The 23,324-nt window shown below is 39.6% G+C and overlaps 1 protein-coding gene across 1 annotated transcript in view; it reads left to right on the top strand.

The window, feature by feature from the left end:
• Positions 1 to 20,893, top strand: part of klf7a (Kruppel-like factor 7a) — a 57,322-nt gene extending 36,429 nt beyond the window's left edge. The window contains exons 3-4 of the mRNA XM_004066536.5: positions 6,856 to 6,979; positions 15,364 to 20,893. Of these exons, the coding sequence (XP_004066584.1) occupies positions 6,856 to 6,979; positions 15,364 to 15,415 (176 nt within the window). The 3' untranslated portion in view covers positions 15,416 to 20,893. The remainder of the gene's footprint in view (positions 1 to 6,855; positions 6,980 to 15,363) is intronic.
• Positions 20,894 to 23,324: the final 2,431 nt, after the last annotated feature.

Raw genomic sequence — 23,324 nt, 5'->3', positions numbered from 1 at the left:
CGTCTTGTCAATTGGACTTCTTGGGAGGTTCTTGAGAGGAAATGTTGTGTTTCTCATTCAAAGAACTTCTTTAGGCTAAACTGAAGTTGGTAAGAGCCATACAGTTCAAGCTTAAAAAGGGGAGGCAGAATGACAAAAACAATTAAAGGCCTTTTATGGATAGTCACAGATTGTGCTTATTGCAGGGTTTACTTACTTCAGTGCTCCACATATATTGACAAAGGTTCTCAGTTCTCCAGGTAGTGGTGTATGATTAAGAATGTATGAGAGTCATGTCAGCTGGACTTGTAGAGTTTCGATCCTCATCCAAGGAACTTCTTAAGGTCGTGTCACACATCCAGTACACACATTTGGTACATTTTCACATATTATTTCAGTCTTTCATGATACATGTGAAATATACACAATTCATAAGTGTTTCTTTTGTGGATGTCCGCATTTGTCCGTCGAAGGTTTCAGTCAACGGGTCTTCACTTGAATCCGGTTTTCGGCTGTTCAAAATTTGGGGTCTGTTAAGAATTATGCAGTTTACGTGTATCTTACATAGTTTATTCGCAACTGTTACGTAAATCTTACGCGGTTGTGCGTGAAGATGCATATGTAAATTTGTTTCTTCCCACGACTGTTCCACGTATGTCTAATGGACTTTTCACACGTATACCACCAGTGTACCACTTGAAAATTTCACGTAAAGACCACAACTTGTCTCACTTTTACCACATATATTCACGTATGACCAATTTCTATCCGTGCAATTTGTGCAGATTGTACATAGTTTTTGTGTGACACAGCATTTAAGAGCTCATTGAAGTTGATGTATGCTTTAAACCGATAGAGATGGTTTCGGAGAGCATAATAACCCGTATTAAAAGTCCCTATGGGTCATTCCAATGATCCATTGATAATGTTATGAAGTGAAACCTTTTGAGAACTTTAAAAGCGTGTCTCCTTACCAGTAGGCTCTCAGAAAGCTCATCCCAAATGTTCCAAATATTCATTTGTATCCATTTCTTTGGATCTTTCTCCATTATATTGTCTTCTTTGTCTAAATTCCCTTTGGTATTTTTTGGACGTTCCGCCTCATCCTGTTCCCTTCTGCTCATTTTTGCCCCCCCTCCCCCTCCAATCTTGACATTTTGGGGCCTGTCAAGTTCCACACCTTCGAAGTTGAAGCAAATCCGAAACGACAAGCCGCTTGTTTGAGTTTGAACTCATTCAACTCGCCAGCTAAAAATATCAGGAGCGATTCTTAAATGTTCAAAGCAAACAGAAGTTTATGGTTTTATGGCCTATTTATATACTTGTGAGGAGAACGGAAAAGATTCCGGGGGAAAAAATGTTGATTTTTGCAGCTGTAAGCATCACTTTCTACATTCATGTAGTTTAAGTGTGATCTATAGAAAACTCAGTAGATGTGCTTGTGGGGCGTAAATAAAGGCCGTGTCACACAGCCACTATGTACATTTTGGTCATACATGAGTATTTGGGGGAAAAGCACTAAAACCATTCAAAGAACAAGTATATCAACATAGAACATGAATCGTGTGTGATTATTGTCTTGTTTATGTGCATTTTATTAGGGATTCATTAGTAAATTAACTTGATATGTGCGACGGATATGCAATATAAAATGTAGACACACATGGACATACACTGTATTACCAAAAGTACTCGCCTTGACTCACATATAAACTGAAGTGCCATCCCATTCCTAACCCATAGAGTTCAAAATATTGTTGGTCCACCGTTTGCAGTGATTACAGCTTCAACTCTTCTGGGAAGGCTGTCCACAAGGTTGAGGAGTGTGTTTCTAGGACTTTTTGACCATATTGACCACTGGTGACGTCACACAATCATCCCAAAGGTGTTCTATCGGTTTCAGGTCAGGACTCTGTGCAGATCAGTCAAGTTCATCCACACTAGAATGTCATCCATTTCTTTATGGACCTGGCTTTTTACCTCCCATTCAAAAGCATTCACAGTTCCTTTCACCGGAACTAAGGGCCAACCTCAAGTCCTGAAAAACAGCACCACACCATAATATCTCTTCCACCAAATTTCACACTCGGCACAATGCAGTCTGAAACGTAGCGTTGTCCTGGCAACCTCTGAACCCAGACTCGTCCATCAGATTGCCAGAAGAAAAAAGCCTGATTCATCAATCCAGAGAAGTTGTCTCCCCGCTCTAGAGTCAAGTGGCTGGTGGCTTTACACCTCTCTCTCCAATGCTTTGCATTGGACTTGGTGATGTGTGCTTTGGATGCAGCTGCTCGGCCATGAAACCCATTCCATGAAGCTCTCTGCGTGCTGTGCTTGGGCATATCTGAAGGTCACATAATGTTTGGAGTTCTGTAGCAATAAACTGTTTGATTAAGAGAACTGATTTTGATCATTTAGATGGGTAAATGAATACTTTTGGTGTACATGGAATGGTCGTTGAAAGCCAAAAAAGCATAAATCACGCACCTAAGATTCACGTAGTAATTGCGTATCAAATATGCATAACCTGCATATTCGCTGACACCGACGATGAACATCTGCGGACATTGATAAATAACGAACGTAAGAAATCAATTATATCTCACATCTATCACTAAAGACTGAAATTTCATGTGTTAAATATGTGAAAAATTCAAAACAAAACCTTGTAGTGCATCTGTCCACCTGGAAGTGCCAGATTCTTGCTTTTGTTTTTAACCCCTTGCTATTTAGTTCCTCTGAAAAGTCGTTAAACGTTTTGCTTAATCTGGCATTGAGACAACATTGAGATTGTTTTGAAACACATTTGAGACACTTATATTGATAAGTTGAGCTTTACATTTTCTCATCCTTGTTTTCAAAGTCCCTCCAAGTTTAAAATTGTGCTAGAATTCCAATTTTAAGATATATTCTTGAAAATGTATCTGACGTATTATCGTATTAATGTGTGTTTTACTTTGTCCTAGAAAATGACGGGTTTTTTGATTTTGCCTAAAAATTAAAGGACCACTTGTAACACTTTTACAAATTCTCTAGTAGAGTGGAGCGACTCCGCCCCTTTTCCCATTACTCATAACTGGGAGCTCTCAGAACGTCACTTCCTGCAAGCTAACATTATCCATACAATAAAAACATCAAGCAATATAGAGCCTTCTAGACGCACATTGTATTTTCTACGTAACAAGTACGATATTTTTCAGATGCCATTTCTTTATCTGCTCCTGATTCACAGTGATTCGAACATAGAAATACCCAGAACTAGATTTTTAAGCTAAATTTCTTAATATGTGTCCTCCATTATCAGAAGAATGTCACAAGAATAAGCTAAAAACACTATTTTTAGTCTTTAAATAACGCGGCCTATATGCTCCGTACAAACGAGGTTGTGTCTGTCACAAGCGCTTTCCAAACCAGCATCCAGCAGAAAAGCCGCCAAAAGAAAAGCAAAAAGAGGGACGTGGAGCCAAACAAATAACAGGTAGAGAAAGACAGGGAGAAGAGGGGCGGCACAGTGGGGCGACCCTCTTGAGAAAGACGCCGATGCCGCGGGCTCCCTCATTCACTGAGCCATTATCCTGACAAGTTTAAAGATGTCATTACTAAAATCCTTTTTTTTCTCCTTTTAGTTGTTATTTCCATAAATTACAGACAGAGAAAAGGCTTTGATTTAATCTGGAATTAGAGTTGAAATGACTGCCCCGTAGAGCTTTTTTTGTGAATAGGCTTATGGAAGATAAGGAACGGTACAATTAGATTTCGGGTAGGGTGAAACACGAAGACTGTCGGGTAATTCCGCCTTTTCGTTTCCTCTTTTCCCCTTAGGAATGCCAGCCCCCCGTTTTGACTCTTCATTTTAATGTCCAGAACATTTCGACACCAAGAGTACACAGAGTTTTACATCACGGTCCTCCAACACTTTCTCCCTTGTCTCCAGGCCTCAGAGAGCTCTCCGAGAGCCAAAGTAATGACCTCAGAGACCCGGATGCCCGGCTCCGGCTCCGACTAATGGAGGGAATGTAATTAACTTCCAACACTGGCACCTGAAAGGCTGGAGAGTGCGCGCGTGCTCGTCCGCGTGTGAGAGCATTCGGAAGTAACAGATTACACATAATGGGATTACAGCGACTCAGGAAACACCCGGTTATGAGATTACGGTTGAGAATTGTCTTTTGGAAAGCCTGTTTTTTTTTGGGTGTCTTTTTTTTTGGCGGATTGGATAAGAAGCACCGGCGAAGCAGCAGATATAGCTCTTAATAAGTGATCAAAAAATATATATATACAAAAGCTCCACAATCCAAATTTTTTCAATCTATTTAACTTCATACTCTATGTAATCAGATTACAGTATTTGGCTAATCCACTGGATTAAATTACAGATTTAAACCTCTTTGAGAAACATTGTTTTAATGTGTGGTTGCAAAACATGTACCTGCTCTCCTTGCATGTTTTTATGAATGCATCTTAAAAGGGCTGGTAGTGGGGGGGGGGGGGTGTTGCTAGGCAATGTGGGTATCGTTGGAGGAGTCGGTAGCGGAGTACTCATGTACTGCTGCGGGCCTCTTAGTTGCACCCCCCCCCTCTTTCTACACCACCACCATCACCACCGTCGGCACCGCAGCCCACTCCTACCCTCCCGCCTCCTCGCCCCGTGGAGCTCTAGCGGTTCCCGTCGCTAGGCAACTGCCTCCGCGCTCGTTAATTGGCCGGTGGCATGGCAGCGTGCCGTTGCCAGATCCAGCCAGCTGCACTGACTGCCGCCGCCGCCTCGTCTTTCACGCAGACCCCTCCCCCCTCCCTGCTGCCATTGCTAGGCAACACAGACATCCGTGCCTTCGGGGAATTTGATTGGCCAGAGCCGGATGGCCCAAACCTGCTGGTCCGGGTTTTTGTGAAAGTGGGGCTGCCACAATGGGATCCACAAATTATTTTTTCTTTTAAATGGCACCTTCATATAACAGGTGTTTTTCTATTTTCATCCCAAGTGTTGACACTTTTTTTCTACACCTCATCAAAGCTAGAACCTACAACTCTGTTTTCTCACCTTCTTAACATGTTTGTCTTGTGCTAATGAAGTGCTCTAGTACGTCCTCCGACAGATATCCTGGTTGAAAGATTTGCATCATCTCCCAATTTAGTTATGTGCATGTTTGGGATAGAAAAAGGTGATGTTCAAAGTTGGAATTTAAATTAGGGCTGCATAATATAAGAAAAACCTGTAGTACTAGTAATCAAAAATGTGCCTAACAATATACAATATACACAAACAAACAGCTAAACAATAAAACAAATAATAAATAATTTCCAGCATCAGTCTTATTAAAAAAAATTGTATGTCAAATCTTTTTGTTCATCATGAACCAGGGATTTGTGCACTAAATGTTTAGAATATTGATGTAAAAAAATGTGCGTGCAACAGAGGAAAACCGACTTTTGCTAGCTCGCCGTGCTAATGCCATAAAAAAAAGAAAATTGCCTCCATAATTTTTTTCCCACATAGCTACCTAATGATGCTCGTGGAGTTATGAGAGCATAGATCGATATCACTCGGAGTTTACATTTGTAGAAAATGCTAAGGATGAATCTTTTGGAAAATTTAAGATGCTGTCCTCTCCCCGAGGTCAAAAGTCAACAAAACTTCAAGTGTAGTTGTAGACTTAACCTGGTGGAGTGTGTTAAAGGTTATGATGGTTCCCAAATTGTGTGATTCTGCTAAATTTCTTCATTTGCCGCAACATGACTTCCAAGCCGTAGGTCCAGCGGCCATTGGATAATAATTTTCAAAACTTCCTTTGGGTATCCCCGACATGTGGGTTTTGGTTTCGTTACATGATTGTGAAAACTATTTTTAGCCCGATAAGAGATTCTGTCCCCATTCATCTTTTGATGGTTGCTCCCACTGTGATGCCTTCATTTCTTTTGAAAGTGATGTCGTCCACTATCAAAAAAATCAAAAAATCATTCACCTGGTGCACGCCGCAGTTGCACTCCAAATGACCAACGTCTAATAATAATAATAATAAAATTTATTTGGATAGCACCTTTCAAGATAAAAATCACAAAGTGCTTCACAGTATGGTAAAACACAGAATATAAAAAAAGCTATTATAAAAAGATAGGTTTTTTAGCTGCTTTTTAAAAGAAAACACTTTCAACCTAACATCAAAGTTCTCTATTCCATTGGTTAACAAAATAAAGGGGGCCATCCGATTGGTCAAATGTGTATGGGGCTGTATTTGATTTGTTAAATACTTCAAGCTGCCATGTTTTAGCACAATGACCAATTATCGCAATTTACGCGATATGCGTATAGCACATGCCAATATCGCAGTGACTGTACTTTTGCAGTTTATTGACCAGGCCTTATTTAATGCGTAAAGTCATGACTTTTTAGGGCCAGTCCATCTGGGATGGGACTCAGGTGTCGGACGTCTCCTGCGGTGGACACATCGTCCGTTCTGTGACTAGCCTAATTATCACCCCTTAGCATATCTGCAGTCTCTTCTGCCTTTAATCCACTTCTCTTGCACTTTACTTTTCCTCGCTCCTAGACTCGTCTCACCTCCTCTTCTCAGTCTCATCCACCTTGCCTTTAATCCATCCCTCCCTCCTCTTCCTCCCCGTCCTCCTCCCCACTTTTTCTTTCGCTCCACTTCTCTCACTCATCTTCTGCACATTCAGCAAGATCGTAGACCAGTGGGAGCCCCTCCATCCCAGTCAAACATTGCACCACTCTCGTTTTTAGTCCCTAAAAATGGACAAAGAAATAGGGACACGAAAGGCAGAGTTGTATATTGCGTATGAACTCACCTGATTCCTAGGGTCATGGGCATCCCAGTGATTGGACGTTTTTTTTTTCTTTTAATGTCTCCATCCTAGGTGAGAAGCCATACAAGTGCTCATGGGAGGGCTGCGAGTGGCGATTCGCAAGGAGCGACGAGCTGACGAGGCACTACCGCAAACACACAGGCGCCAAGCCTTTCAAGTGCAACCACTGCGACAGGTTTGTAGAAACAACTTCTTTTTTCCGCCCCCAACTTTTTACTATTGATGCGCAGAAGTTCCTCAAGACACCGGTGACGCGCCCAAACTGGTTTGGAACCTGACCCAGTTTGAAAGTGTGTAGGCAGGATTGCTAAATGCTTAAGTTGCAGTCTTTTACTCATCCAAAGAGGGCTGGCTCCACTCACATTAGCCCTGCTCCTGCATATTTATAGCTGATCTGCTCACATGGGTACATGGCCCCCAATGAAAAAGAAGAAGTGCAGAGAAGAACCAGTTGGCACCGTCTCTTATTACCCTGCATAAAATGAGTTTGAAATTAAATGTATGAATGTAATAAATGCAGTCTATGAAATCCGTCAAGTATTGGATTTGATTCGATTCTACTTTATTATCACTGCACATGTGGGTCCAAAGGGACGAAATACAATTAGCATTCAACCGGAGGTGCGTTTTCACATTGCAAAAAAATGTATTATGAACAAGTTCTTTTGGAAGTACAAGTTTATGCATAAGTAAGAAGGCTGTATTTTGTACACACCGTCAATGATTTGCCCATTTTCGTACTTATGTTTTATAAAAGGCGCACCATTAACCCTTGTTCTATCCTATGGGGTCCAGATGACCCGATCCTTACAATTACGTGTTCTCCCTACCATGACAAAGGTGGCTAAAGGTGAAGAGGATTTCATGTAATCCATGGACATCAGTGAAGATCAAAAATCATTGAAGAAAAAAGATTTAGCACATTGTCTTGTGGGGTCTAGATGACCCAACTCTCAATGTTAAAGTGCCTAGGATAGCACAAGGGTTAAGCGAGACAAAAGTAAGTGTTGGAAAAACTTCAGAAAAAGAAAACATTTTTATTTATTTTTTACAAAGATGCTTTTGTTTGCTGCAATGGTGGGCACCGTATCTTTTTTTTGAAGTCTTACATTGTTTTGTTTTGTTTTGACTTTTGTGATATCCTTAACTTTGTATTCAATTGTTGAAGACCTGGATTTGTAGCCATCTCTGGTTTACTTTTAGTGGCTTAACTATCAAATGAAACCACGTGAGACTGTGACGGAAAAAAGAATACCTTAAAAGACCTAAGATCAACCAAAAACACAGACTAATATCAAACAAACCAAACTAAAGAGTACAATCCTCAAAATGTTGCTAATTTTGAATTTGACATTTATTGTTGCACGCTCAGCATTTTTCTTTAATACTCTTGACACTACAACACAATGAAACACCATAAGAATAGCTTTTAATGGCTTAAAATAAAATAAAACACAACTGAAATCTACCCAAATATGCTTTTAATCAATGTGAATCATCAATGATGGAAGGAGCCTAAAAAACAACAGACAACTCGAGCATTTTTTTTTTCTGTCTTTTTTTTCTAAAGGCCACAAGAAAAAGAGAGAAAGGCAACATGCCCTAGAAAACTGTCTGGTGAGCAGCTGTTTCATGCCCCCAAATAAAAGCCTGATGCTAAATGAAAAATGGGATTCCACAGAATCCTATGGCATCAAGATCCAAAATAAATAAATAAATAAATATCCGTCCACTTTTTTTTTTGTGGTTTTCCATCATAAATCGTACTCCACTTGCTTTGTAAAATGTTTGCATTTTGTTCATTGCAGACTGTCGGTTTCTTTCAGGGTTTAGGGTTTTGCGTTCTTCTGTACTATTTGTGCTTCTGTGTGTAGTCGCAGTTATTTGTGTTTTTTTTTTTATATATAGTTTTGCGACAGAAAGTAGTTCACCTTGGTAATTTGGCTTTATGTTGTGGTCAGATTTATTGAAATACTATAAGGTTAGCTTTAACCCTTTAACACCAGAGCTTTGGCTCCAGTGTTGACTTTCTTTTGACTAGCGTAACTCTTCAACTGTTTTTACAAAATTGACGTAATTCCAGCGGATTCTGAAGCGGAGAAAAGCAGCTTTGTGCTGTTAAGCAAGACTTTTCGTAGAGGTGTGTTGCAGTATGAAAAGTCACTTTTTTCCACATCCGAATCAGCTTATTTCATTGTTGAATATTTACAATTACAATATTTACAATATTTACAATACGATGTATCAAAAGACGTGTGTTATTTAGAAGTCGCCGGCAACATCTCCTGTGGTGAAGGGGTTGAAGCCTCAGAGTTTACAACCCGGACACAAACCGCAATCATTAATTTCTCCTTCATGATCAATTCTCAAACAGTTGGCACTTTCGTGAATTAAAAAGGGACGCCAGCCATACGTCACAAACAACTCTGAGTCCCTGATTGGTCAAAGTTTGACCTGGTTTAACTAGCATAGCGCATTTGATGAACGCCAGTTTTGTACGTAGAGCCCGAAAACGGATGTAAAACTTTGCGTAGCTTCGTGTGAACATGAGGGTTTTGAATGCAGACCTTCATTGGAGGTTGACGCTCGAACGCACGTTACAGCACTTGGCATAAGGCTAAAATTGCTGCTGCTTGTCTTTTCTCAAACTGCGTGAAGATATTTTGACTTTTGCTACTTTGTAACTAGAATTCTGCATGAATTCATACAATTTCTTTAACTAGACTGAGGAGTTGGTCAAGTATATTGAGGTGATCGCCCCAGAAACAGGTTTCCTTACATAAAAGGTTAAGAGTTAATGAACACTTTTGAAACACTTTAAAAGGTGATAATTGGCTCGGGTCAAAAGTCAACTTCTGTTTCCAAAACAGACAAGATCCGAGTCGACCGCAGTGAGGAGCGTGCTTTTAAAGAGCAGATAGGATCCGATCTGCTTTGGAGCTTCTTAATGAGTCGATCGTGTTTCTGTTTGAAGATGGAACATTCTTAAAGGTCAGATATCAGAGCCCGAAAACATCAAACAATTGATGGAAGGATTCTGTTTGAGAAAATAAAAAACGCTTTGAGTCACTCTGTCTTGTTTGTAATCTTCAAATTAAGAGAGAAACTGATCATTAAAAAGGAAAAAGACAGTACTTTTTATTTTATATAAACATATCCTGTTTCTATTTAAATAGATTTGTGCCAATGCCAAAACATGCAAGTATTGGTATAAACCCTTACATTAATTATTTAAATGTAAATATAAATTGTTTAATTCACACTTTTAGAAAATAAAAGCTTTTTATTCTATGCAACTATTAAAGGTTGCATAGAATACACTTTTTATGCAAATCAAATTGCTTTTTGTGCCACATATGTTGCTTAACTTAATAAAAAAATATCTAAAAAATGTGTACAATGATATTTTTCCCCTTAGCTAAAATAAACCTCTCAAAATTGTCCTAAATGTTATTTTTTGATTGCTTTAGACAAACAGTTTTGCCAATTTGGGTCATTTATAGTTCCGCATTACATTTTATTTGTTATACAGTTTGTTTTCTTTCATGAATTTGGTTTAAATTTCACCTTAGAAGTGTGCTTTGAAGTTTTCAATGGATTTGATTACACTGTCTCTTTTCACATGTTACAGTTTATTAATTCATGAAGCTGGGAATTGACAAAGATGTCATCCATTGCCAAACAAAGCACTGTATGTGTGCCTTTTTAAAGAACAATGGCGGCGTGAAAATCAGTCACAAAGCGGCGAGATATTGAATATGTGACCTCTTGAATCATGCATTGCTTCATTATGGAAGGACAAAAAGAAGTCCCTCTGGACTTAGGGTACTTTGGCCTAATGTGAAAAAGAATGAGGGGGGGGTCTTACAATGTGTGATGGATCAGCAGCGTCTTCATCAAGACTCATCTGGGCAGACTGTAAATACAGTATCCCTCAACTCTCCATTGCCAAAAGCCCCCCTGCGGAAACATCGCTAATTTAGGCCCACCTCTGTCATGTGTCGCATGGCGCTCTGGCCCCGACATGAAAGACGTCCCGCTGAGATGAAGGAAGAGGGGGTGAAACAAGGGAGGCAGGAGAGTCGGGGCGGAAGATTGAGGATTTGAGGGGGGGGGGGGGGGGGGGGGGGGGGGGCACGGAGAGACAGATCTACGGTATGCCAGCTGGTGCCGTGGCCCCCGGGTTGTGACTCATACTTTGCCATCTGTCTCACCGAGCACATGCAGAAAGTTCCAGTGGCGTGCACCCAAACACCCGAACGTCCCCGGAGGTTTTGGTTGGTCCCACATGCAGGTGTGACAGTAAGAGAGATGGCTGGGGGTCTTGCATTTGTTAACCCCTCCCCCCCGCTTAATGGCCAAACTCTTACTCATCTGGCCCGATCAGACACTATGTATCTCAGCGGAACCAAGAATCAACAGTTGGAGAGGGAAAACTTTCCAACTTGAACTGCTCTAAGTTGACTAAAGAAAATGCCAAATAAATAAATAAATAAATACTATATTTTTTCTTACAGCAACCAGAACATTTTTAGCAAACCCAAAATTAAAACATTAAGACATGGAGTTGTTTTAGTAACAAAATACAGTGATCCCTCGCTATATCGTGGCTCGACCTTTTGCGATTTCCCTGTTTTGCGACTGTTTTATACACGATTTAGCTTTTTTTTTTAAATGTCATTTACATTTTTTTTACGGCTCATTGTGGTTGGCTGTAGACCTTGTCAGTCTGTGTCTCCAATTCAGAATGCGATCAGCTTGCCAAAGTTTCACAAATGTTTGAAAGCGAACAGGTCTTTCTTTTCATTCCATAAAACTGGACTCCATTTTCTACGAAGGTTTGAACTCTGAGAGTTTAAACAAGAGACAAATGAGTGAAAATGTTCGCATTTGTCTCAGAAAAGAGAATAAAGTGTGTAGTGAGGAGTTTAAAGCCTCAAAACGCAACTCCTGTAGTAAAAACAAGAGACCAGCAAATTTTAATAATAAAAACAAAAAACTACTTTAACTTTTTTTTTTGAAGTAACATTTTGGTGTTAAGTATCACTTTTTTGCACATGCGAAAATAGAAAATTGTTCCCTTCTGAAACCATACCCTAGTGGTCATTTGAAAAACTGCGATATTTATTACTGTTGCAATACAAGAGTAAAAAGGAAGTTGCTCCTTTCTGAAACCAGACCTCAGTGGTCATTTGAGGAACTGCAATCTTTGTTGCCCTAAGACACTGAATAGCAAGTGGTTCCCCTCATAAACCAGATATTAGTGGTCATTAGTGGAACTGCAATATTTGGTACTGTTGCAATACAAGAGTGAATACCAAGTTGCTTCCTTTCGAAAACAGTACGCCCAGTGGCTTTTCAAATTACTTAAATATTTCTTGATGTTGTGTTGCAAAACTGATTAGCAAACTGCTTTTCTTCCAAAATCAGGTCCTAGTGGTCATTTGAGGAACTGCACTATTTAATACAGATCCGTTACGGGAGTAAATAGCTAATTTGTCCCCTCTGAAACCATAATCTTGTGGTCATTTACGGAGCTGCAATATTTGGTACTGTTGCGCTGACCTTGAAAACAGAAAGTGACAGCTTGTATTTGTACATATCTCATTTTTGGGGCAATGAAATAATTTGATTGAGGATAACTCAAACCTATTCTTTTATTCATCAAACATGCTGAAATACTGATTTTGACATCAAAACATCCCAGACTATTCAAATATAATAGTCCACAAACATCCGTAAAACACCTGAAGTACAACAGGGACCCGACTGCTAATTTTAAAGTCTTAACTGAACCTGACGGGCTTACTGGTGACAGCTGTAGAATGTAACCAGAAAGTAACAAAGAAATAAAGAGCTATGGATCGCCATAGACGACACCAGCGCGACAGCACATACATCACAACCCTGCAGCCCAGACTAGAAAAGACTCCAATCAATTTCCTCATTAAGAACTGGGTAAACACTGGCCTGCATTTGGTGTTTGCAAAATGGTTCTTGCGGCAACGGTGGCTTTAGTCAATCAACTTGTATGAGCTTTTTGATGGTTTTAAGGCTTTAGACCATTGGGGCGGTCTAGATTAGTGCTGTTCAAACTGTAAAAATGTCAAACCATCAAGTTGTCCAAATGTGTTCTTTTTAATTGAGTTCTTGTTAAACTTTCAGTCTTTCAGGAGTCCACTAATCCAGGAGATACAAAACAACTGCACATAGAGGAAAGGTTGCTTAAAATCTATTGTTGAAAGTGGCCTGTACTTCAAGATTTCTGAAAAAATCTTTAAAGGAGATGATGAAAACAACTTTTTGACTGAAGGTCACAATTTGAAATATAGAGTTAAATTTCTACTTTGAAATGTCTTCAGGAAAGGGACATGAAACATGTCTTACGTTAATAGCCCAAAATAAGCTTTTATCTCAATCGGCCAACAGATGTTGTAGGGGAACTGCATTTAGAATTTAGTGTCTTTAGCCAATCCTGATTAGTTCCTAAAAAGACGTAACCAGAACCCCTTTATGTTTGATTAAAAAGATGGAATGGTGACAAAGCTAGGTGTCTGATTGGTTGGTGCAATTTCGACACCAAAGATCAGATCTATATCTGTGTTATATATCTGTGTTATATTCCCTATAATGGAAAGTCATCTACGACATTTAAATAACTCGCACTCTTTTAACCGTTTATGCGACACACATGAATCAGCTGATTGTGACACAGAGATATTCAGCTTTTTATATTGGCTTTGCACCGGTTTGTAACTCTTACAAACGTTAAGTGTTCGTACTTTGCGAACTGTATGAACACTTTACGAACATAAAATCTTTGAGCACTATACAAACGTAAAGTGTTTGTAAGTTTGCGAACTTTTTGAACACTTTACGAACATAAAGTCTTTGAGCACTTTATGAACGGAAAGTGTTCGTAAATTTGCGACCTTTATGAAGACTTTTTGAACATAAAGTCTTTGAACACTGTATGAACGTGACGTGTTCGTAACTTTGCAAACTTTATGAACACTTTACGAACGAAAAGTGTTAGGGATCATTATTCTCTTTTATTTTAGCTTTTTGACGTCAAGTGCCTAAGCACTTCACTACTGTAAAGTGTTGCATATTAGTGCAAGGCTATTTTTATGAGCTTTAAAATCCACTGGAATTGCGCTACTTGCTTAAACGGAAAAAGAGTTACGTTGGTTGAAAGAATGTAACACTCTAGCTAAAGCTGCGGTGTTAAAGGACTGAATTATTGATGCATGTTATCATCAAGGAGTTGAGTCTAAATCTAAATCTACTCTAATTTGATGTACAAAAACCTAAGTTTGTAAGATACACTCTCTCTACTTAACCTTTTAACACAAGAAATGTCACCAGCAACACCTAAATAATGCCCGCTCTTTGAACTACCGTAAATCATTGAAGAAATATGGCTTTTCATATCGGCTTTTTACAGATCTGCAAAACTTTACAAATGTATCGTTTTCGTAACTTTGCAAACTTTGGTAACACTCTTCGTACATTAGTTGTTTGGTATCATTTTTCTCTGCAAATTAAGCGTAGTTATGTTGATTGCGTTAGCACTTCCCTACTGTAAAGTGTTGCATATTAGTGCTGGGCTGCTTTTTTGCCCTTCACAATCTGCTAGAATTACGTTAATTGCATAAACAGTAAAAAGAGTTATTGTAGTCAAAAGAATTTAGACACCGGAGTGTTAAAGGGTTGAAATCTACATCTGCTGCTCAGTTTGGCCCTTTCCAAAGTCTTTACAGAGACAAAATTGCAAGTTTTTTTTTTTTCTCAGGAGGAGAATAGTAAGCAATTCCAAGTCATTTTCTCAGTTTTTTCCCGCTTTAACCACTTTACCAAACTCTGAAACATCCCCCTTTTCACACATTTCTTTTACTCTAATAACCAAAACATACAACTCCCAATTATCTCCAAAAAAGCAAAGCTCTTAGTCGGCAAGCACTTCTCACGGGAGCAGAGTTGTTGTGTTAAACCCGCAAACACCGTTGATCTCGACATGGCGATGGAAGGGGAAATAAAAAATAAAAAAAATTACCAGCTGCATCTGAAAGGAATCCACAAAAACCACAGCTGAGAGCATTTACCGTGTCAGGCTGAAATACTCATTTGAAACAAACATTTTTAAAAGCTTTGCTGAGAAAAAAATAAATAACCGAACCGGGCAATTTTAGTTCTTCATCGTGCGGCAACACCCCTGCAATTCCCGAAGCCTGATTTGAGATGAGAGGCTTTGATTCATCTACTTTAGCTGTCGTTTTAGAGCACATGTTTCCATGCTGCTTCCAACCCCCCTTTTTCTCTTTGAACAGATTCATCTGCAGGCTCTCTAGTTATTCATGCCGCAGCTGAAGTCATTAGGACTGCTGCTGAAAATGCTGATTATGAATTAGTTACACATATACTAATTGTGTGTGCATTAGTGGCTCGGCGTGCACTAGCTAACAGCAACGTTTAGCTCAATCGACAAAACAAACTTCTTCCTCTCGCATTGTTAAAGACCTAACAAGCTGTACTCTGTTCCCTTGTGTTTGTTCGCAGGTGCTTCTCGCGGTCGGATCACTTGGCGCTGCACATGAAGAGGCACATTTGAGGCGTTCGGGGGAGGGACCGGAGGAACAGAGGAAGAGGACGGCGTGGAATGGACGACAGACAGAAGGCGGAGTCAGAGCAAAACTATTCGGAGACACGCTGATCCGAAGTGGCTATCCACCAATCTCCATCATTTCCACGATGATGGCTTTGCAACCGTTCACTGTTGGCATGGACGGTACAGACGCTACCTTTACGTGCGGATTCTTTGTGGCGGCCCCTTCTGAAAAAGATCGAGCACCAGTGCGAACTCTAAACCGGACCAGCTGTACAGTCAATTTTATCAACAAGGAGCTGTTTGAAGACTCAAGATTTCTTCCTATAAAGTTCTTAAGACGACAGTACAACTTAGACAAATGGGATTGCTCGTTTCAGACTTAACTTTAGCTCATCTGCGGGTTTATTTTCTGTCATCCTGGATCAATGGTAAAATAACATCCCATCAACTGACCTTTTTCGCATCGGCCAATTGGATCCACTTACAAATCCTTCTGGTTTGATTACTTTGGAGCGTTTGTTTGAATGGAGCTTTAGAATGGATTTCTGGAAGACTTGGGAGAAGGAACACACGGCAGAGACTGATTGAGGTCATCGAGGGGGCTAGCTTACTTTACGATCATCATCTATCGAGACTAATTAACCGACTACGGGGAAGACTCCTGGAATTGGTAAAAAGAAAGGCAGCTCTGAAAACTTTTTTTTTTTTTTAACCTCTGGTATCTTAGCTATTATGAATTGTCAAAAAATGAATGGTTGCACAATTGCCTCTTTTGCAAAGGTTTTGTAAAAATGTGCCGCTGTCTGAAATACGGCACCGGATTGTGGACGACCACACGCACAAAGACAAAGCAGCTAGTTTACTGCGATAGCACACCAAACACAACCAATATCACTAACAAGAAGAAAAAAAAAATAGTTGCTGTATTTTGAAGATTGACTTTGTTGGGGGGGGGGGGGGGGGGGGGGGGGGATGGATGCAGCCAAAAAGAAAGATAAGGGGTTGCCTGAAAATGATCTCTTTGGCCTTTTAGAGTGATTGGCACCAAATGAGCCGCTGGACTAAGATGGTCCGACCCACGTCGCACATCCATGCCGATCTCTTCCAACGTCTGACTTACTATCCAGAAAGAAAACGGAAAAAAAAACACATTTAAAAGTTTTCCGGTGTGGCCCGGTGAACTTTCCCGCTGACTTACGGATTAACGCGTCCATATATGGAATCTGACCCTGCTGGAAGCACACGAGAAAGCACGTTCAATCAATTTGGGTCACCAGTGAAAATTAGTATGAATGTACATTCATGGACACGTTGCCAGATCCATGAAAACACTAAAAATGGTCATTGAAATCATGCCAAACGCCATTTGTGATTTTACACAAGTAAGACAAATGATTGGAGTCTGCTCAGAAGCTGTGGGCTTTTGACAGTTTGTGGGTCCTGAATGGACTAGCATGAGAGAAGATATCCTAGTGGGTGGCTGAAATGTTTTGGGAGGGGAGGACAGATCTGCTCAGTCAGCAATGATAACTGCCCCATCAGCTCATGTAACTGCAGCACAGTGAAACCCACTCGCACAAAGAGCCACATACAAACAAACCCGTCAGGAAAACTGGAGTTGACCTGACTTTTTGTTGGACAGAACAAATATCCAATGCCACATGGACATTTAGGATGAACATCCAAGTGAACAAGTGTCAAAAAAAGGCAGCTTGGACAAGAACCGATTGATGGATTTATCTGTGAACAGCAACACAAGGTGTTTTTGTTTTAAAGCTAAAAAGCGGTCTGGTTTTAAGATATGAAGATAACCGGTTTTTATTTCAGAGGGATGTTACTATTTCAATTTACTGTACAAAGAAAATCCTATCTACAGTCAATTTGTCTACAACTCTACAAGAACCTCCTTTATCATGGACTGGTTTGCATAAATGATACATTTACTCCATCAAAACCACACTGTTGCCAGAGTAAGAAAAAAATTGCACCTTAAAGCTACGTACACCCTGGGTTTGCTACCTGATACTAGCGCATGTCCTCACAGTTGTAAGAGGCTTGGTGTAAAATATTGGAGCGGTGCAAATGTCGTGAATCTTGCTCCAGGCCCGATTGATACTTCCATTGCTACCCATTTGTCACTACTCAATCAGAGTCCTTGATTAGTCAACGTCCATCTGGTATAACCTGAAAACAGACTTAAAAACTTGTGTAGCGACACGTGAACGCAAGAGCTTTGAATGGGGAAGACCGAAACACTCATTTCCATGGAAGGAGTCGCTCAAACACGTGTTTCCGAGCCCAGTGTGAACGTAGCATTAGACATATTGGAACATTGGGTCTTGCCAGGTTTGTTGGTAAGCACAAAAATATGCCAACCATTAAAGCATTGAAAACATAAAAAAGCTTGACAGTAAAGATTATTTAACCCAACAAAACTGATTCAAGGTTTAGACAGTGATTGTACCCAATTGTAGATTAGGTCCTATGAACAGGTGGTCATGACATCGTTTAAACAAAAAACGTTGTGTAATGTCTTTTATGACATTACACAACTGGATTCTTACGGCACTCAACAATAGAAATGCATAAGCTTAACTAACTCAAAATAACAATAACAGTGAAAGACATTATTGAAGGAACCAATACACTATATAACGTGATTACTATTGAAAATACATTTTTAAAATGATTTAATGTTTTGTTTGTGATTGTTTCCAACTGTATTCCTGAATCTATTCTGGTTGGCTAGGTTCAGGAATACAGTTGAATCTAGCGAACACTATTTGGTTTTAGGAATATAGTTAACTAGGTTCTGGTTGACTATATTCCTAAACCTAGCCAACCAGAACAGTCATTCACGACTGGATTCCTAAAACATTTAACAATATATATTGCTTAGCATAACAAACGTTGCTAAATCAATTCGAAGTCTGGATAGTGATTGTACCAACTACACTCTTAAACATATACAATCAGATTAGGTCCTAGAGACATGTCCTTATGACACTGTTTAACATAAAACAGTCAATTATAACTCTACACAACTGGATTACCAAGGAATTTAACAATAGAAATTCAAAAACAACAATAAATTGGTTAGGATTAGGACAGTGTAAGACACTATTGAAAAACGTATCAATCTATTTAACTTGATTCCTGAAAATATTCAACCGATTTAGGATCGAAAAGACTTTTTACCCCTACGATAAAGATTCCAAAAATAACAAAACCAATTCAAGTTTTGGATAGTGGTTGTACCTAACTACATCTAAACCTTGCCAACCAGATTAGGTTGGATAGGGTTACCATGGTATTTAACGGTAGAAATTCATAAAACAAACTTGGTTAGGATTAGGACATTGAAAGACAACATTTTCAACTCCAATAAACCAGATTCCTAAATTTAAGACATTTCCAAACTTGACGACAACCCAACAAAACCAATTTGAGGTATGGATAGTTATTGTTTGTAACAGGAAACGAATTTTGGTTAACTCGTATAACATTCAACCACTTTACAATAAAAAAGACATTTTTACATTGTTGATGAAGATTCCAAAACCTAACGAAATCAATTCAAGGTTTGGATAGTGATCTTACCCAACTGTGTTTCTAAACCTAGCCAATCTGTTTAGGTCATGTTCTTATGACGTCACTTAACAAAAACAGTCTTTCTTAACTCCACAAAACTGGATTACCCGGGGAGTTTAATGATATAATTTCATAAGCATAACTAACCAGGTTAGGATTAGGACAGTGAAACACACTCACAAAGACAACATTTCCAACTCCAATAAACCAGATAGTTGCAACCTAGTCGATAATCTAACAAAACTAATCTAGGGCTTTGATGGAGGCTCTAACCAACTGTAGTCCCAACCAGATTAAGGTTACGTAAAGCTGTTAATAACTCCCAACACTTCTATGGCAAACCAGCTGGATGCAATCAAACATCTTACTCTGGCGACTAGGTCTATGAAACATAAATCCAAGTTGGCTTCTGTCTTTTTTTTTTTGTTGTTTGTTATAGTTGTTATGGTTGAAGCATTTCATCAACTGTTGATTTACGGTCAGGATGACAAACATCGCTGATGGCGATCCAAGCTGTAAAAGAAGTAATCAGCACAACAAACACCGGAGATTGGCGTTACGGATAGGCGTGCTGGACTGCTCTCCTTTTCCCCGCTTGGCCCGATTCTCCACCTGGAAGGGAGACGAGACAGCAAGGAGCTTTTTAACTTGTGCGTGGAACAACCGCTTCCTCGATGGCAGCTCTACATGTGCATTTCAGTATTCGATTGAGGCACTCTCCCGTCAAAACTAAACTGATATGAATGTGTAAAAAACACAAAGCTTTTTTAGTGTTCGCCCCCCATCTCCCCCATGTTCCATATCAATCAAGAACAGCTGCGGATTTTAGACGGAAACATTAAATGTGTTGTTCTTCATGTTCATTTTCACTTGAAACAGTGGAGGGGAAAAGGAAAAAAAAACACACACACAACAAGACAGTTTAGGATTTAGTCGGACTTTTTCTTGGGAGATAAAAACAAAAGTGTTTTGTTTTTTGTTTTTTATGTGTTCTCCAGGAGCTCAAGAAACTTGTGAATGTTTTTCCTGGGAAGGTTTGTTTCATGTCGTCTCTGAGGATTGAGTTCATCTTAATGAATGATTGTCGATTCTGCTGTGCCTGTGCGTTCCTTGTCTGTTTGTATTTTGCACTCTGAATTTTTTTGTAAAAAAAAACAACAAAAATGAAAAAAAAGCAGAAAAAAGAAAAGATCACTTGCATATCTAACGTTTTTTTTTTTTTTCTTATTTTTTTCAAGCCTCCTGTTTAGCCGTTTATGTATGCGTCTGTCACGCGTAGATCGGATGTCCGAGCCGAGCGGCGTGCATGCAGACAGACTGGCGCACGGACACGATCGGGAATATTCGGTGTTTTCCACCTTGGTGGGAGTCAGACTCATCAAAAAAAGGAAGAGAAGGGGGAGGGAAGGGGGAGCCTGCATTACTATGTGTGACACCACCTCTGCTTCCACTAGGTCTGAATTTTAAATCAAACGCACCCCCAACGCGCACACACAAGCCACCTTTTTTCTACCAGCATCCTCTCCTCCTCCACGGCCCCCCCCCCTTCCATTTTCTCAGATATGGCCCTCTTTCAACTCCTCTCAAAATGTCCCAATCCTTCCCCACCAACCCCCCACCTCCGGTTCGACACCCCTTTTCCTCTGTTGTCCTTCTGCTTTTCATTCTCTGTACAAAGTGTTGCAGATTTATCATTTGTATATTATGATGTATGGGTACAATAATGTTCTTTATTATGGAAAAATGAGAAAAATTTATTTTTGTTACCGGTTTGTTTCATAATTCCTTTTTTAAATTGGTATTGTAATATCTCTATGCAAGGAAACTGTCCGTTAAATCGTTTTTATTTAAGAATGTAATTATGTGTAATAAATGGTAGAAGCAGTTGGGCATGGAGTATTCACGCTTCTTGGCTCGTCTCTCAGCGGCGCCAACAATGAGCGCCATTCCCCCCTGTCTGAACGGTTTCTGATTTCTTATCAGATCTCAATCACGCACCCATTCAGGTCATCAACAATGAGAACATTTACGTACCTCTTTTTATTTTTTTTCTTTGTTTCCGGCAGTTCGGTCGGAACAGTTTTGCCGACAGCTCGGGAGTGAAGTATGCAAATCAACAAAAGCGAGCAGATAAATTAAATTTGCACCTTTTCTGTTTATCTGATCTATCATTTCTTCTCATCAGGAAACGGGTCAGAATACCTGCACTTCGCCTGAATGCACAAGATCGTCTCCCTTAAAGGGAGCTAAAGCGAGTTAATTACATTTGTTACCAACCAAGGTGATGGCTTATCCACTATTCCTGCTTTTTTGACCATGACTAGCTGATAAAAGGGTAATCGAATAACTAATGGCTAATTAGGGGGTAATTACTCCCCAGTAAATGGCCCTATGCAGTGTATTAATTCTCCTTGGGTCTGGCAATGAGAAACTCCCATAAGGTTTTTTTGTTTCATTTAATGCTCCCTAATTGAAATGGGCACCTTCATCAAGAAGCTTACATGTATCTGTCCAACTTAATGTTCTTTTATCTGTAATTACAGACAGACTGCACATTATCTACATACGTACACCTTCCACGTCAAATGCCGGGGCGCATTATGAAATTAGGGAAGGAGTCATTTTTCAGCAAAAGGTCGTCCGTCGCACGAACGCTTCCCGAGCATCATTCTCATCCTGTGTGATGGAAATGAGCTGGTGTGAGTTCACAGCAGAGCTAAATGGTCTTAATGTGTTCCGGCTGGGAGTCGGTGCATATTAAAGGTAACATATTAAAGATGAGTGCGGTCGTGCCATTACTCAAAGCCAATCTCGGGCTGTGTGACCAACAGGCAAAGAAGTCGTCAGGGGAATTCCAAACTCTCGTGTTACCTGACTCATGAAAGTACTTCATTGTAGAAAGGTTTTAGAGGCTATATTATACTGGTATTAATTACTGTGCTAATTTAAAACGCTATTCATATTTAACTGAGATTGAACACTTTTGCTCCGCCCACTTAGATTGCAGGTGTTTTCCTCCCACAGTCCAAAAGCATGCCTTACAGGTAAATTGGTGAACAAATTGTCCCGTATGTGTACAGTACCTCCAGCAAATGACTGGCAAACCAGAAGTGGCTGGGATAGGCTTCACCAACACTGTGCCCCCAAAATTGATACAGCAGTTTTGGAAAACAGAAGAATGTATGGACTTTGAGGCAAAGTATTTTTATTTTATTTTTTTAATTTATTTATTTATATAGTCTTTCTATATAAAGATGGGATAGGGCTATGACTTGCTATACAGCAGCTGTTTCTCGGTCCAAGTAGTTATAGTGAGAACATATTGAAATAGTTTTCTTTTAAAAATATTTAATATTTTTTTTTATTTATTTACCCAAAGTAGTCAAAGCTTGTCATAGAAAATCACACACCAAATGTAGCAGAATACAAAGAAAGCAATGTTAACCCGACCTATTATTGTCAGTCCACTGTTTCAACAGGTGTAGTACTTGCAGAATGTTTTTTTTTTCAGCAGGCTCCTGGCCCAATAAATCTTGCCTGGTTTTAGAAAGTTTCTTTGGGAAAAAAACGAGTTTCATTTGAAATTGTCTCTTTAAAGTTTATAAACATCGCAAAAAAACCCGAATAACTTTTCTTTTATTAGAGAGAAAAAGATAAACTGCTACCTTGTAAGATAGACATTGAAAATATCTTCCAGGGGGGAATTGTATTGCCCTTTCAGTCGCTGCATCTTTTTCCTATGACCTGTGGAAAATAACATGAGTAAGCTAGTTTGAAGTCCAGACCTCTTCCACTGAAAGCGGCTCGGGAGAATCTGTCAATCAAATGTACGAGGTGGGGGCCAACGGGCACCACATGCTTTTTCTGAGGCATCTAATTGGTCAGTTTATAACTTGAATAGCTTGTAATTAAAAAAAATAATAATTCGAGGATTATCAAGAAAATGTTAGGAAATAGGTAGCAGAAGAAGAATAGTCATTCTGATAAGTATAGTTACTTACTTCTCAGTAGTAGTTTATTGAATTTTGGCTTCATGGATCCAGCACGTACTTCCTATTTAGAACGCGAGGGGGGCAGTCTGTCCAATTCCTCTTTACAGTCTATGGACAAAACCGATAGAGATGGTGAAACAAATGCTGTTCGTGATCTGTTTGGAAAAGACTACATTGTGTGGTGGGCATGCATATTGCATGAACAACCAACCCTTAGAGCAGCAAGCTCACAAGTCGATGCATTTTTAGCTAAAGGCAGAAACATTTCTAGCAAACTGGATAGAAGTGCAGTTTTTCCTTTTTTTTCTTCTTTTTTTGAATGGGTTAAT

This window comes from Oryzias latipes, chromosome 2 (genome assembly GCF_053564925.1).
Source record: "Oryzias latipes strain Hd-rR chromosome 2, Olatipes_Hd-rR_3.1".
Taxonomy (NCBI): Eukaryota; Metazoa; Chordata; class Actinopteri; order Beloniformes; family Adrianichthyidae; genus Oryzias; species Oryzias latipes.
Note: the sequence above shows the minus strand (reverse complement) of the source record. Positions and strands in the feature narration are given on the sequence as shown.